This window comes from Sminthopsis crassicaudata, chromosome 4 (genome assembly GCF_048593235.1).
Source record: "Sminthopsis crassicaudata isolate SCR6 chromosome 4, ASM4859323v1, whole genome shotgun sequence".
NCBI classification, from domain to species: domain Eukaryota; kingdom Metazoa; phylum Chordata; class Mammalia; order Dasyuromorphia; family Dasyuridae; genus Sminthopsis; species Sminthopsis crassicaudata.
The window spans coordinates 28524109-28541365 of NC_133620.1; the positions used below are offsets into that span (position 1 = coordinate 28524109).

At 53.2% G+C, this 17257-nt stretch overlaps 1 protein-coding gene across 1 annotated transcript in view; it reads right to left on the reverse strand.

Moving 5' to 3' along the window:
* The window catches only part of MAST2 (microtubule associated serine/threonine kinase 2), a 132186-nt gene that overhangs the window by 59817 nt on the left and 55112 nt on the right, over positions 1–17257 (reverse strand). Inside the window, 1 exon segment of the mRNA XM_074266065.1 lies at positions 3741–3772. Within this exon segment, the coding sequence (XP_074122166.1) occupies positions 3741–3772 (32 nt within the window).

Here is a 17257-nt window from a genome sequence, read left to right on the forward strand (position 1 = left end):
GTGAACTCCAGGGTAACAGAGGGATTTCAGGCAGGATGGGGGATGCTTTGGTCTGCATTTCTCCTGCTGGAGTCGGGCCTCTGGTCAGTTCTAGAAAACTCAGGCCCAAAGAGCAGCTCGATATAGACGCGAGCCTCCAGTGGACCTGCTCGTTTCTGGGCCTGGCCAAGCCTATGCAGCCAATGGGGGGCTTGAAAAAGAGCTGCTTCCCCCCACCTGCCCTTCCCTCATCTCTCCCGCCTGCTTTCGGGGGCAACTAGCTCCTGAAAGTGAAATCCAAACCATCCATTCAAGGGGAAGCTCCCCCACCCAAGTATGAGCCTTTTGGGGGCCTTTTTCTCCGCCCCCTCATGAATGGGTCACCCAAGACCAAGGCGGGGGAGCCAGGCCTCTGCTAGAGGAAGTGGCCCCCAGCAGGCCAGAGGCCAAGGGACGCCGTGCTGCCTGGCCCTAAGAATGAGGAATGGAGATGGACGGTCCTGAACGCAGGAAGAAAGCCGGGTGCCTGAGAACCCCCTTGTTCCCCCCCCCAGGGCTAAGCAAGAGCAAGGACATAGAACCTGGCTCTACACTCAGCCAGAAGGAGGCTTGAAGGAACGACTTCAACTAAATCCCTCTTTTACAAGTGAAGAAATGTCCAAGGGAACAGGCTCACCCACAGTCAAACCCGGGCCTCCTGATGCCCACCACACAGCATAGGATCACATCCTGGAACAAACAGGGCAGGGGGCTCAGAGCTACGTCAAGCCACCTCAGAGCAGCCGGGGGCCACGGCGCTGAAGGACCATGAGCCGGACCCAGGGCTGCTCTTTTCCGCTTAGTCCCAGAGCCCAAGACCAGGGCCATGAGGGGGAAGAACCTCGCTACCATATAACTGGGAATTTGCGGCTAAAGTCAGAGGCTGTGGATCACTAGCCAAGATTATGGGACTCAAACCTGGGGAGGGGCTAGGAGGGCTCCTGACCTCGTCATTCATCCTCTGCATCGAGGGGCTTGGCCTAGAAAGCAACGTGCTAAGATGCTGCCCTAGGAAGCTTTTAGCACCCAAGCCTCGGTGGCCAGCCGAAAAGTCACAAGAAGCCCCTGGAAGCCCCTGGTGCTGAGTGTGGCCCACCAGGGACTAAGAAAGGGCCCAGGGGACTGGGGCAGGGAGGGCCGGAGCCCCCAAGAATGAAGCACCCCTTGTCCTTCGCGGAGAAGAGATCTGAAGGGAAGAGTGGGTGCCATTGGGGGAGTCAGCAGGGAGGGGAGATGTTAGAACTCTGTACTTGAAACAAGGATTCTTACAAAGCAGAATTGAGGAGACAATGGTTATCTAGTTTAGCGTGGTGATTACTAGTTCTCTAGCTCAGTATGACTGATTTAATCTTACCACAAATAATGGTTCCCTAGTGATAGAATGCTTGGTTTATACTCAGTATACTGTAAATGACCTAATTTTAATAGAGCATATAAACGGGGACAAACTCAGCCAGGCGGACTCAGAGACACATTCATTCCACTTCCCGCCTTTGTGGTGGCTGGAGCACAAGCCTCGGACTCGGAGACAGATTCACTCCGCGTCCCGGCACCGTGGCGGCTGGCCTGGCCTCCTGCTCCCCACACTGAGACCAAGGCCGCTCTGAAGGCCTCCAGAAAGCTGGCCGAGCCCCAGGTGAAGGGGACAGACTGTGAAGGAGACAAGAAAGAATTTGGGCTTTATCCCTGGCTATTCTCATGGTGATTCAGCCTGCTGAAAGGAAGGCTGGCCCAGAGACCTCGGGAAAACCAGCCAGAACACGACAGGGAGAGAACAAGGCTGGCTAGGGATGGGTATGGGAATATGTAGGGCAAGGAGACTCCCTCGATGCAGGAACTCATGAAACTTTGTTCTTCCTTATGGGGTCTGTTTCATTAAGTTAATATGTTCCCTGGCTGATTAAAAAAAATTTGGAACCTATCACGATGGGCTCGGGAGCTGGGAGTTCATGGAGAAGTGAGCTAGGACTCTCAGCCCCGGCATGGATCTCAGGAGCCGGCACTAAAAGCAGCCTCAGGCTTCCTTCATCACCGTCATCCTGTGGTCATCGCCACCGGTGGTCACACCATGTTTTTGTTGATGTTTCTTACATCACCATAATGTCTGCCAGCGCTCTCTTGCTTAGCCACCCCATAGAGAAGATAGAATTGTTTAAAGATTTAAAAAAAAAAAGGGGAAAAACCCACAATCAATAATAACCACCAAAGTCTGGGCTCCCACCCGCCTCCAGCCTCTCCCTGCTCCGCCCAGCTGCCACAGTGACCTCCACAATAAACCAGAAATTCCTCTTTTCGCCATTTAAGGCTTTGCCCAGCCCAGTTCCAGGTTGTCTTTCCAGACTGACAACGTTCAATTTCTCTTTCACGCAGTGTCACTCTCTGTGCCTCACATGCCCACGGACATGCACGCCCATTTCTCACCTTTGCCCAGTGCCCCCTGACCTTCAGAAGCAGTTCTAACACCTGCGGTCACCGCCAGCTGCCCGGGGTCAGCCCTTCCCTCCTGCATGCAAGTACTGACCCATGTGTACGTGCTGCCCACCCCCGAACGGAAGCTCCATGGGGGCAGGCGGCCAAGCTAGAACTGAGACTTCTGCTGACCGGGAAGAGTTTGCTGAGTCTCAGAGCTCTCGGAGGCCTGATGCGCGCCCCAGCTCAGCGCCTCCTCAACACAACATGGGAGAAAAGGGATGAGAAAAGATGCTAAATAAGGGTTTGCTTTGGGGATCTGAAGAGAAAAGATGGCCCCCGAGAAGCACAAACTACTGGGTCTCGAGGGAGAATAGGCCCCAGCAGCCCCGCCGCCCTGTGCTGATGAGCCACCTGAAAGCTAGAGAGATGCCCGTGGGCCCAACAAGGGGATGCCAGGGCACAGGCGCGCAGGGGAACGTGCCATCGAGGCAGACCGGCCAAAGGACCCAGGGACAAAGCTCCCTCGGCTCTGCAAAGTCATCGCGGACGACCGGCACCAAAAGGCTTCAGAGAACAAGGGAAAAGGACCTTGGATCTGTTTTTTAGCCTTTGCCTGTGGTCACAAGTACTGATCCACAAGACGGCTGTAAGGTGAATGCCGTGACCACTCCAGGTCACACAGGAGGGAGCTGAGGCTGAGAAGGATTCCCTTTGTGGCTCCAAGGCCAGCCCTTCGCCCACCACTTGGATCACATCGGGGTACGGTCTCCCCTCTCCTCCAGGAGGAACCAGACGCCTCCCACCAACCCCAGGCCTTATCAAATGCCTCCTATCTGTAGCAGCAGCACGGCGAGGCCCCAGGTCTGGCCCTGGCGAGCCTGGCAGTGCCCACATACAACCTGCCTGTCCAGGTTCCATGCAGAACTTCCTATGCCCTCACTATGCCCCCAGCAGCTCCCCAAAGCAAGAGATTCTCTAGGCTGTGCCCTATGCAAAGGAGAAGGCAGAAAGAGCCAGGGCAAAGTGCTCCGGTGGGGGTTACACTTCCCTCTGGAGTCTCCAAAGCCGGGGACTCCCTGGATCCAAGGCACTCCCCTCCCTCCGTGTTTTCAGGACCCTGGGGCATGGGCCACGCGCAAAGAATGCCCAGAATACCACCAGGAGCCAGGTCCACCACGGGCTCAGCCCTCTCTGTGTCCACAGAAGGAGGCAAAGCAGCTATTTCTGGAATGTCAGCAGAGTCCCAAGCCCTCCCCCCACCCCAGCATCGGGAAGGGAGGGTGATGGGGGACAAAGGAGGAGGTACTCACAAGCTGCCTCTTCTCGGAAGGCTCAGCTCCTTCTAAAAAACAAAAGAGAGGCCCAAGTTAGAGGTGATGAAGGCTGATGTTCAGGGACTCTTCTCAGCAAACGTGATCTCCTTCTCCCGCGACCTACCCTGAGGGGCAGAGGAATGAGCCCAGAGCCCAACCCGCTGCCCACCCCTGGCCACCCGGGCCTGACGCGTGAGAAGTGGCAAAAGGAAGTGGGGGGTTGAGGCTGGAGAAAAGAAGGCACTGAGGGGCGGCCAAGGAACCGCCTGGTTCTGCCTGGGTGCAAAGGGGGACAGTGGGAAGGTGGGGGGGGGGGGCCGGGCAGCTCCCCTCCTCGGCAGTTTCCAAGCGGGGGCTGGATGACCCCTTGTCAATGCTCTGGGGGACTTGGCTGAAGCTGAAGAAGCGGAGGCCTCTGGGAAGAAGGGGACAGGCCAGCGCCCACAACTAAACACTGGTTTCCAGCCTGAGAAGGCTCAGCTCAGGCTGGCCACCAGGGGGCAACATCTCCCCAGCCAAGAATCCTGCCGCCAAGGGTTGTCCGCTTCGGTCTGGTAACCCCCCACACTCCGGCTTCCGGCCCAAGGACTCCCCGATGACAAAAGTGCCGGGAAAGCTGGGAAACAACACGGCAGAGACCAGGCACAGACCAACACCTCGCCCTACACCAACATGTGGCCAAAATGGTGCACGGTTTAGACGGAAAGGCAACACCATCAGCAAACGCGGGGAGCGAGGGACAGTCCCCTCCTCGGGTCTGCGGAGAAGGGAGGAACTTGTGGCCGAGCGGCACAGTGTGAAATGCAAAACGGACAACCGGTTAAATCAAAGAGATCCGGCCAAAATGAGGAGGGAAGCAGAAAGCTGGGCAGCAGGCTTTCTGGCCAAGGCCTCCTCCTAAAACACATCAAGAACTGAGTGGGAGTTATAAAAACACAAGTCGGTTGTTAAACGGTCAAAAGATACAGACAATATTCATATGAAAAAATGCTCTGGATCACTGATTAGAGAAATGCAAATTAAGACGATTCTGAGGTATGGCTGTGTGACCTCACTGTTTCCTAGCAAGTCACTCACTTCACTCTGCCTGCCTCAGTTCCTCATGTGGAAACTGAGTTGGAGAAAGCAATGGCCAGCGGCTCCGATAAGTCTGGGTCACAAGAGGCAGACATGAGGAAATAACAGAATCCCGATACCTGGCAGTGCCCACCCTCCCAAACAGCCTCGAACTGAACCTCTATTTACGTAGAGCTTCTGCAGGGAGAGCTACTGAATGCCCCGTTCGATACCTTCGAGGAAGCCTGCGGTGCCCATCCTGGGTGTGAATGGGTGGCCATGCTCCATTCTCCCACCGCCGAGAGGAGCCTTGGGTTTTCACTGTCCACAATCTGGGGGCATGACGCTCTGAGGTTCAGAATCCAACCCACTTTTGCCGGTCCCTAACCAGGTCACCTGGTCACCTTCCGGAAGCCAGCTCAGCTTCCTTCCCACCAGACGCTTACTACCCAAGAGGCGGTAGTGAAGGATAGGGAACCAACACGTTTATCCACACGCGACTCAGGAGCTTGCACGGCCCAGGGTGAAAAGCCGTCACTCTCACTGTGTGCAGTCCAGGATCACCAGGCAACCTTACTTCCTTGCCCTACACCCAACTTGTTCATTTAACCTTTGCAACATCTCTTGCTATCTGCCTTCTCTTCTGGGATCCCTCTGATACTGGGGAGTCTGCCCGCTCCAGGCTATGCTCTACGCAGCTGCCAAAGCGACTTCCTAAATGGGAGCCCTGTCTCCCCCGCGCCTCATCCCTCTGCTGTCCATCTCACTTGTTCTTCCTCTCTCTTTGATGCTGTTTCTGTCTTTGTGTCTCTGTTGCTCTCTATCTCCTCTCTTCTTTGTGTCTCTCTGCTAATTTTTGTGTCTGTCTCTCTCCCCCTCTCCCCCTTCCCTCTCCTTTCTCTGTCTCTCTCCTCTCTATCTTTGGGTCTGACTCTGTCTCTTTCTCTCTGGACTCTTTCCCCTCCTAGCCTTTCTCTCTCTCCTCTTCCCTCACCCTCCCTGTCTTTCTCCTTTCTCCCCCTGCCTTTCCAGTGGCTCCAGATCAGATATAAAACCCTCTGCCATTAAAAGCCCTTCACAAGCCGCCCCACCTTTCCAGTCCTCACACACCTTAGCCCAAGCACACCTCTGATACAGGGAGCCTGCCTGCCTTGTTGTTCTTCAAACAAGATACTCTGTATCACTGACTCATGGAACTTTTACTGGTTTTTCTCCAAGGCCAAGCCCTCATAGTTCTACCTCCTGGTTTTTTCCTTCAAGTCCCTGTACATTTCCCTTCAAATAGGAAGAGCTTCCCAGTCCCCCATAATCCTTGTGCTTTCGCACAATGTGTCGTTTGCAGGCTGCTTCTCTCATTGGACAGCGAGCTCCTCGAAGCACAGCGACTCTCGGAGCTTTTCTCTGGGTTCCCTCCACCCAAACGAGGAGCCAGACACTTCCTGCCCCCTAACTCTCAGCGTCAGCCAGAGCCTCGGTCCCCTAAAGCGCTTCCTCGGACACCGCGTCTGTGATTCTGGGAAAGCTGGTGCCCAGGATGGGGCAGGCCTCGCAGAAAATGAGGCAGGTCGGGGACCGTGGGCTCGGGGTCTGCCACTGCTACTGAGGAAATACCAGAGATCCCACGTTCTTTCTGCATCAGTCCATTCCTCTGGAGCTCCCGGGGCCCAGGATGCTTCCCTCTTGGTCCCCGGGCCCTGGCACAGAACCTGGCACCCAGGGGGTCCAGGAGAAGGCCTCAGACTACACAGAGGGAAGTCGTAAGGAGGGAGGGGCCCAGGAGTCATTTCCCCCCCACCTGAAAGCTAAGACAAAGAGAGTCCAGCAGGTTCCTTGGCCCTGCCCAGTCGGACCCCCTGGGAAGTTCCAGCTGTCTCCGGCCCCTCGGCTTCCTCCTGTTTCAGATTCCCACTCATCTCAGGTTCCCTTGTCACCTGCTGGGGCAATCCCCAGGTGGCTGCACAAAGAGAGCCCGGCTCCTTCCCCAGAGCCGCCCTGCCCCCAGCCCTGCACGACCTGTTCCCAAATCTCCTGAGGTTTCAGGCCCGAGCCCTGGAGGCAGCTGTGCTCAGGGAGGCCTGGGAAGCTCCAGGGACACATCTCCAGCACCCTCCTGAACGGGTGGAGGACAAGATAGCCAAGGAGCCCCCCCTTTCTGTCGGCTCCATCCCTGTCCTCCCCACACACATCTGGGACACAGCATCGGAGAGAAGACTTGCCATATTAGCTTTCCTCAATTCGATTCAATAAGCATTTATTAAATTCTTAATGTATGCCCAGAACTGTGTGAGAAGATGGGAGGGGCCACAGTGAACCCTCCCCTTTTCCATGAGGGACACACATTCAATGGGGGAGTGGGAAGGGGGCAGGGAGAAAGTATTTAGACCAAGGGGGACCTGACAGACACAGGGCCGGTGAAAGGCCTCCTGGTTGGCCAGAGTGCACAGAAGCACTGACCCGAGAGGGAGGCCACGAGAGCGGCTTCTCCTTCCCTCTGACAGCATCCCCACAGCTGCTGCCCTGGGTCACAGACCTGGGAGGCTGCCATGATTGCTGATTAGTTCTGGAAGATGCTGCTCTGCCTCCCAATGACAACCCCAAAGTCCCGTCTTCAGCAAGACCCATCTTTACCATCCGCTGCCTGAAGTGGGGAGGCTGAGACCTCGGACCGGCCCAGGAGGGACATATGCAGCCAGTTTGGCTGGCTCTCAGGACAGACCTTCTGTCCCAAAGTGGAACGCTTGTCAGCTGAATCGGAATGGCTGCCTCCCGAGGTTCTGAAAGTCAAGCGGAGACTTCAAGTTGTCCCTCCGGGTTCTGCCCAGGGCCCTTCTCCTCTCCACCACTTCACTTGGTGATCTCACAGCTCCTGCTGACTAAACTGCCGTCTCCATGCAGAGGATTCTCCCAGACTCCTGCAAGAGCTGCTGGGGGCTGGACCAGGCTGCCTGCCTTCAATCTTTCCACAGGCAATCTACCCTCCACTCAGACTCAACCTGATCTCCCACACTAGAGGTCTGACCGTGCTCAGGAACTCGCCTGGCTCCCTAGCACCTCCAGGATCAAACATGAAATGCTCTGACACCAAAGTCTTCAGAACCTAGCCCTTTTTGACTTTTCCAGCCTTATACACTCCCATACTCGGTGAGCTGATAATTACAGCCTCCTGGCTCTTCCTTGAACAAGACCCTCCATCTTCCAGCTCCAGGCACTTTCTCCAGCTATGCCCCAGGCCTGGGATACCCGCCCTCCTCACCTCCACCTCTGGGCTTCCTTCAGCTCCCAGCTAAAATCCCATTTCCTCCAGGAAGCCTTTTCCAACGCCCCTCGATTCTGTCTAGAATGTATCTGCTCATTTCTGAGTGTTTTCTCCATGAAACTGTGAGCTCCCTGGGGTGGGGGCTGAGGGGGGAACAACTTTTGCTTTTCTTTGTATCTGCAGCTCTCAGGACACACGGTGCCTGGCATGAAGTGGCAGGAAGCCATGTTGGGTGACTGATTGCTGGGCACGCTGTCCTGTGGGCCAGAGCTCCTTCCTCCAGTTGCGACAGCCTGAGGACAGAATGACACTGAGGTGCGCCAGTTATCCCAGGAGAGGGCAGCTCTGTCTGGCAGGTCTTAGCAAACTGGAAAAGGCTGGAGTCCCTGCTTTGCACACGCTCCCTTGCATGAGGGAGGGTGGGGGGAAGACAGAAGCCACAGAAGGATGATTTTTCATCTAGAGCAGGTCTCCAAGACCAGCTGCTGGGGGGTCACCACCTCCCCAGAGTGAAGAGAAGGGGCCCCTGCTCTTACTCCACCCCCTGCCCCAGCAGAATCCCACACACAAGTTCTTTTTTGAATATTCCAAACAGTCCCAGTGAAGCTTTGCCAAAGAAGGGTACATTAAACTTAAACAAAGGCAATGGAAAACAGAAACCGCTTTAAAGTATTTTGGAACTGACATTCAAAATCTCATTTCTATAACAAAACAAAAGCAGCAAAATGATAAATGGAAACAAACTCTGGAAAAGTCACACCCACCACAAGCATGGACCCACCACCCTAGGGCCCCCAACCTGTCCCGGTGGGGGACACGGGTCCTCCTGCGGCCTTATAGACCGGTCCTGGCCTTGTCCTCGGACGCCCCAAGGGGGTGCCAGGCTTACCAGAGTCACTGACTTTCAGCAGCTTGCCCAGTAATAGTGCTTACCCCTCATCCAGGGTCTAGATGGTGCGGTTTTTTCCCCAATGATTTAGGAGATCCAAGTGCTAAGCTCCAGACCTCCCAAAGGAAGAAAAGCTCTTCTGCATAAGGTACTTCGTTCTATGTCCCTGTCCACGATAAAACCTCATTTCCTGAACAAAAGAAGCCAGCCTGGAAGACAAGGCAAGCCCGGGAGGGATGATTTCACCAGAGGCCCACCCAAGATGCTCCCGGCCTACTCCAAGTCCTTCCCACAAGCAGTTTTCTACCTTAACAAGAGCCCCTCCACACACTCATCAGCAGCTTTTAAGCCACGAGGCTTAGGGAATTTATCGGGCTGTTGCTGGGCAAGAAACGTTCCAGCCATTTCCTTCCTTCTGTGGACTCTGGATTCTGCAGCTGCACCATTTCCAAGGCCATCCCCAGGCCGGATCCCAAGTTGACATCTTGATCAACAAGCGAATACCCTCCCTTCCAGCATCGAGGCCCTTCCCCTCCCTGGGAACCAGAGGCCCCTTCTTTAAACACATCAAGAGGCCAGTATTTGTCACCAGCTGCCACAGAAAACCTCAGTCCCTGGGCAGGACAGAGAAGGCCCTGACTGGGGCTTGGGAAGGGTCAGTAGAAGGAGCACTGCAGGCCCCACTGTGAGGGAAGCTTCCTGAGTGTCCTTCCGCGCCTCAGTCTCCTCAGCTAGAGGAGGAGGAAGCTCTTCAATGGCCTGGTCCAGACTCCCCAAATCAGCCCCCAAGATGGAAGCCGACTCCGGCCTGCCTGCCTGCCTGTGAAGGACAGGAACTCTGAATGATTGTTTTAACCCTACAATAAAATGTTAACTCAGTGGAGATAAAACAATGGTTATCTACTTTAGCCTGTGAGTTCTCTAGTTCAGTAAGATTGATTTAATCTTACAACAAATAATAGTTCCCTAGTGATAGAATGGTTGTTTATACTCAATGTACTGGAATGATATAATTGTAATAGAGCATATAAACTGGGACAAACCGAGCCAGAGGGAGACTTCAAGACAGAGACCGTCCCGGTGGCTCTCCTGCTTCCCCCACTGAGACCAAGGCCCATCTGAAGGCCTCCGGAAAGCTGTCTGAGCCCCAGGAGAAGGGGACAGACTGAAGGAGATAATAAAGAATTTGGACTTTATCCCTGGCTATTCTCGGGGTGATTACACTGCTGAAATGAAGGCTAGTCCAGAGACCTCCAGAAAGCTAAGCGGAACATTACATCTGCCCAGAACTGCCTACTGGGCTGCACCGCCATCAAAAGGCAAAAAAAGTTCTCAAACAGCCAGAGTGATAGAAATAATCCAGTAAAACTAAACTTAGCGGAGAGTAACTATTAAAGTGCTACAAGCTGGGCTTAAAAAACTTCTATTTTGCAGGATCTACAGCACAATTCATGAGCTAAGACTTGAGGGTCTTAGTGCCAGCCCATCCTGGAGCAGCGGAGTCCTACCTGGCCCAGAGCACCCTGAAGGGCGCAGCATCCACAAGGGGCGCAATCCTGCCCTCTGCTTGGTAGGAAAGAGTGTGACCAGATGCACAACAGGGACATAACAGGACTGATCAGCTGAAGGAGTCAGGAGGGCTTGGAGAGCTGGGCTCAAAAAGTGGAAGAGGAGTATGACCTGCTCAGTTTGGCCACAGTGGGTACAACTAAACAGGACAAATGCAAATGAGTTTATGGGGGGTGGGGGAAAGGTTGGGAATGTTTTGTCCAATTGGGGTGGGGGAGGCTGCAGGGCGCCCATGTGGCCCAGAGGGCGGAACAGGAACACTGTGAGCTGTGAGGCAGGAAAGCCCACCCTGTTGTCTGATGTCCAAGGGGGGTTTCCTCTCAAGGATCCAGAGCTGGCTCTGAGGCGCTCAGAGAGTCTCGCTACAGCATGGCAGACAAGCCCCCCCAGATGTGCTTGCCCCATGACTAACAATCGGCATCAGTTAGCTATCCAGACTCAGTGGGCTTTAGAAAAGGAGGGTCGGACTGAGGTGGCAGAGCAAAAACAAGCAGCCTCAGAATCCCCAAGTTCCAAACGTTGCAGTGCTTGCCTCCTTGCTCTAGCCCACCACCACAGCTGATGCTCTGCCAGGTCCCGCAGAGGCTACATCTGCCACACCCTGTGTACCTCTCTAGCACGGTGCCCATCCAAATGCAAACTCTCAATGCCTTCCATTTTTGGGTTTTGAAAACCCTCCTAAGAGCTCTGCTTTCAGACTTCTCTGCTCTCTACACTGTTCCTCACACAATGGCTCAAATAGGCTTCCTAAGGCATAGGTCCAATGATGTGACTCCAATACTTAAAAGCCTTCCATGGCTCCCTGTGGCTCTTCACTTGGCTGTCCGAGCCCTCTATAATCAACAACAAGGACCTTCTGAGCATCCATTATGATCCTGATCCAGTGATGAGAATTGACAACCCTTAATGTTCAGATGTATTTCATGTTTCCCCTTCACACAAAAGCCAAACTAAATGACCAGCCTTCCCAGAGCTCAACAAGCCACCATCTCCTGCCTCCAGGCCCTTCATCAAACTCCTCCCTGGAATGCACTCCCTCCTTGCCTCTCCCTGTGAGGAACTGCTTCCCAGAAGGCTTCCTCAGGCCACCAGTCCTGCCATGACTTGGCTTCCTTGATATGGGCATTGTAACTCCCCCCTGCACCAATAAAGCAAGATCTCTGAGGGCAGGCCCTGCCCATAGAGTGCCTAGCCCAGAGCCCCGTAGCTGACAGAGGCCTCATCTACACCTGTCGACCAGGAGGAGAGAGCAAACAGCTGGGCCCAGGGGAAGGTGCCAGGCCCGGGGGAAGATCCTGGCCAGAAGGTGCCAGGGCCAAGCTGCACATCCTGGCCATTCTCTGATCTTGGGAGAGTCATCTGGCCTAGTAAAAGGAGACTATTACATGGGCAGCTCTCAGGGCTGCTATCGGTGACTATGAAGCATAACATCAAGGGATAAAATACTGCCCAAACTTAGAGGAGACTGAAATGAGCACCAAGTCCAACCATCTTTCCACTCACCCTGCCCCCACCACTCGAAGATCACTTCCTGCTGGGGGTTATCAGGGCTTGGAGGTGGTGGCATTTGACCTGGTTGCTAACGAATGGGAAGGTCTCCAAAAGGTGGGAGGAAGGTAGAAGAAGAGGCCATTCAAGGAAGAGGGAATGTCAAGGCTTTGCAAAGGTAAAGAAACCTAGAAGTTCAAGGGAGCAATGGCTCATGGCACTGCCAAAGGTGGTGGGGGCTCCCTTAAACAACCTTGAATGCCCAGCCAAGGACTAAGGGGGGGAGGGAGGAGGAACCACGTGCTTCTGGAGTTGACCATGATTGAAATAGTGACTCATAATCACTGGTGGGCGAGGGGGGGGGGCGGTCAGGAAGACAGGTTGGCTGAGTATTGCAACAGAGCAAGTGGGAGGTGATAAGGACCCGGGCAAAAGGAGCTGATCCAGCGGAAGCCAAGAGCACCTTGGAGAAGACACGAGGCCCGCCTCAATATGGAGAAGAGAGCCGAGAAAGCCAAAGCCACCACTCCTTCCAGCCCTTCTACCATCTGAACCGTATTCCCATCAGTCCATCTTCACTAGCCAGCACCACAACTTTCCCTGCAACCCCCAAGGCAAAGTCTCCATCCCTGCCCTTGAGGACTTTCCCAGCAACACTCAGAATCTTCCATCATCTTCCTTCCATTTGTGGAAGAGCGAACAAGCCCCGGGAAGTCTCCCTGGATGCAGCAGCAGCAGCTGAGGCCCTCCCCAAGGCATCCTCCCCCTGGATTGTGACAGTCTGGTAACCTGAGAGGGGGAGGAGAGTACCCTGAACTACAAGTAGTCTTATTGTGTGGCCAAATTAGCAAAAACCCTTCTGCAGCTGAAGACCACCAAAATATAGACTTGGTATCACAAGCAATCCAAGTGCTTCTCTGCTTCCTCTTCAGTTTATCAGCACAAAGTCTGTGCAAGCCCACAGATGTACACGCACACGTGCGCGCACACACACACACACACACACACACGTAGCATGTACAACCCCAAATATGTCTTACTTCTAGATTTGCTGACAATAGGTCATCAGGAACTTGGTCAACATCTAGCTCTGGCAATTTTTATGCTGACACAGGGAAACCCTTTGAAACACGTTGCCCTCCTTCTTGCTCCAGGCAAACCTTGACTGAAAAGAAGGAACCTTACAGAAGTCACCTGAACCTCACCTTGACAAGAACTCTCCCCACCTACAACTCCTCACTAATGCTGGTTCGGCCTGTGTGCCTGAGGATCTACAGGAAAGAGGTAGTCGGCATCTCCTGAGGTCGCCTATTCCACTTTGGAACAGCTCTCACAATCTGTTAGGAGAACCCACAAGTCACCACAGGGAACCTAGGGAGGTCACAAGCTGTTCCTACAAAGAGAAGGTCTAAGAGTTCAGGGGGGCGGGGGGGGGAGTCCTCTGTCAGTCAGAGGCAGAAAACTGAGTCAAAGCCTTATGGGCAGAGCCCCAGGACACAATCCAAGAAAATGTCTGCTCTATACACCTCACTCATGGCCCTTACTACAGAGTAAGACACCTTTGAACCAAAAGGAAAAGGTTTGGAAAGAAGCCCTTTCTCTCCCACTTCCCACAAGCCCCAACAGGATTTCCCCTAGGACCTAGGTGGTGGCTGTTTCCATAGCAACGGGGCACCAAGGCTAGCAGCACAAACAACACTTAGTCCAACAGCCAGACAAGTTGTGGCACCCCAGAGAAGGCTGGGAGTGGGAGTACCAGGAAGGCCCCAGGCCAGAACACCAGGTCAACAGTCATTGTTCTGGCCTTGCTACAGAAAACCCAGCTAACCAGAAGGCTCTGAGAAAGCGAGAGTCTCCCAAACGGAAGCTGTCCCATGGCAGCTGAGGGCAAAGAGAGCAGCAGCAGCCGGGACACACCCGGGACAGGTGGGGAGAGTTTTCTAAAACAAATATGAAAGCCACAGAGCAGGCTAAGAAGGGACAGATGAGACCATCATTGCTGCCAGAAGCCACAAGGATGCCAGGGAGTGTGAAGACAGACCAAAGGGACCAGCTCAGAGTGAGAACAGATAGCTGGAGGAGTGTGGGAAGCACTGAGCGGGAGGGGAGGCTCGGATTGGCTGACCTCCAAGGGGCCTGCCTAGCTTTGGCACTCCTAGCAGAGCCAGCTGAGGAATGGGACCAACCTGGTCAAAGGAATCCCCTTCATTCCTCTGGGGCTTCCCTAGAATTTCCTGACATGGTCAAGAGACTTAAGGTAACCTTGACAGAAAGGGAATCCAGGAGCCAGGGAAAGACCTGGGAAACCCCAAGGGCATAGTCTCAGAAAGTGTACATACACACACACACACACACACACACACACACACACACACACACACACACAGAGCCTGGAATGGTACAGCCCAGAGAGAAGACAAAATCTTGCCAGCAATGAGAGACCTCGCCTGGCTCTGTCCAAGGTGCTGGTTGTAAAGGTAGGGGGATAGCCTGAATTTCCTGGATAACAAGAAAGCTGTTTGTTTATAGAGGGTGTGTAGTGTGTGTGTGTGTGTGTGTGTGTGTGTATGTGTGTGTGTGTGTGTGTGTGTGTGTGTGTGTGTCCAGCCAGTCCTTTAGCCATGTCCTATAGAAGCAGACAGGCTTCCTCTTAAACAACTGAGATTGCTCATTTCCTCAGGAGACGATGTAAAAAGTACATCCAGGAACCTGAGTTGCAAGTGGCCTGATCCCAGCTCCTCAAAAGGTCCCAAAGCACTGACCTGACCTTGTCATTTTTTACTGCTGTTCGATTTAAGAATCAAGGATTTCACCTAAGCCTTTCTTGTGACAGTCTGGTACTGTCATATGTATAACAGCTGGGCTGCTCTAATGGGAAGATTATCAGCAGAGGAGCCCCAGGCCCAGGCTGACAGGTTGAAAGCCCCTTTCCTAGGACAAGGAAAAGCCTCCTTTGAGGATTACCTGGGCCAAAATTAGATCCATGAAGGACCAGAGCTGCTGCCTAGCAGGGCCTGAGTCACAGTAACAGAAAAAGGTTCCAAAAGAGGGCAACTTCTTAGTCAAGGGGCACACTCCTACTTAGGTAGTCACTGTATCCTGAAAGAAGATTCCTCCTTATGGAGTTTCTAGCATCTAACAAAGCACCCCAAAGACACAGGAGGTCAATGGAGGCAGGAGGAAGACTTCAAACCCTCAGGCCTGAGCCAAACATTAACCCCATTAGGACTCACAGGGAGGCTGGTCAGCACTTGGGTGGGAGAGGCAGCCACTGAAGGCTGGATAAGGGAAGGGGCAGAGCCTTCTAACCTGGTCACCAGCAATCCTACAGAGAAAGCAGCCATGGCTACAGTGGACGCAAGAGATAAAGGCTGTTCATTGGGCCTAAAAAGGGAGCTCAGGGCCATTAGAGGCACAGGGTTCCAAGAAGCTCGTGAATTCAGAACATCCACAATACAGAGCTGTACCACAGAGCAGCCAACCAGCACCTTACAACCAGAATCCACTGAAGCTCCTGGCCACTGAAAAGCCCAAAAATGCCTCCCATAGAAAAGGATCCCACTAACCCTGATCTCCACTAGAGGAATCCAGGATGATCACACAGAAGCCCGAGTATGCAGGACAGAACCAGCAGAAGGAGCTGGAGACACTGAGTTCAGAGGAGAGAAGACAGGTAGGACAGGATGCCGGCCTCTATGGACATTCTGGGTTGTCAGGGGGAAAGGGAATCGGGCTTGTTCCACTGGACCCCAGAGAGCAGAAGTAAAACAATGGAAGAGATCATTCAGGTTTGACATAAAGAACTTGCTGGTAAGAGGGAGAACCACTTACTCCTTGGGAAGAGTAGATTCCCCATTCCTGGAGCCTCATTACTGGATCTGTAGCATGAGAGAACCTGGAAAAGGACATCATAACTCTACGCTCTTAACCCCTGAAATGTGTGTCAACAAAACAAGAGGAGTGTCCATGAGAAATCTGCCCCAAACAAAATTCTTGCTGCTTTTGGCAGTCAAGAGCTCAGGGCTATGTGTGCCTGGAAGAAATGGGATTGTTTCAAAAAAGACTCAGTCAGAATCTTGGGCTCAAATTGTCTATAGATCATCAAAATATAGTCATATGTTCTCTCCTCTCACCAGCCCCAGTAAGCTCTCTGAAAGCAAGGAGCTTCTTCTTTTTCCTTAAATGTTGTCATTGAGGGTCTAAGCCTATAATAAGCATTTATTTGCTGGATTAGAAAGAAAAAAATGGGTGAGAAGAGAACAGATGGTAAGGAAATACAGACTACAAACCTGAAAAATTTCTGACAATTCTGCAGATTTGAGATAGGTGCTCTATTTAAGTGCTCTCCTCCCCAGCAGGTCTTGGGAGATGTTGACAGATTGCAGAACTGAGACTCCAGGGCATAGGAGAATATGCGCTAGTCTAACCAGACGGCCCCTTCTGCTTTCTTGGTGATCCTAAGATCATAGGCCAGGCCCTCAGTCCCAGCCTAGGCTTATCCTCTACAGAACACATTCAGACACAAGAACTCAATGACTGTGAATATATGGTCTGTAAAACAATCTTCACAAATATCTGACCTCTGCAATAGATGGGAAAGTCTTAAAGAAAAAAAGACAAATGGAAGAAGTGGGACAGAATGAATGCCACAGAAATCAGGCTGAAAGGCAGGGAGAGAGTGGAAGGGTTCGTCACACTCAGTAATGGGCCACGCAGCATTTTCAGAAGCAATCTACAGTAGTAACTTGGGTCCCAGACTGGTTTAGCTCAACAGCATGGAATCCCCTCCTTCAAGAAATCCACAAATTTCCAGTCACCACAACAGAATAAAAGACATGTTGATTCATTACCCACCTGTGCCTTCCCATTTCCCCCAAGTCTCCCAGCACGCCTCTCTTCCACTCACCTGTAGCCCTCTCCTCCGAAGAATACTGGAGTCATCCATCATGCCAGCCTGGGCCACCTCTAGCCTCCCAGGGGCTCCTCACTGCTGTCTGTCCAGTCTTCAGCTCAGCCAAATCCCTCCCCCCCTTATGAGCACAGCTCAGTCACGTCCCAGGGCGGCCAGACCTGGCCAAACTCTTCTGAATATTTTCTCCCTAGGTCATGGATATGGTTAAAAGCAGGAGGAGGGGCCCCAAACTAGGGAAATGCTCCCAAATGGAAACAAAATCTAACAAGGATGGGCCAGAGTCCCTTTCTTGGGGCCACAAAGCACCCTGGACTCTCCCACCCACTTCTCACCTCCAAAGAGAG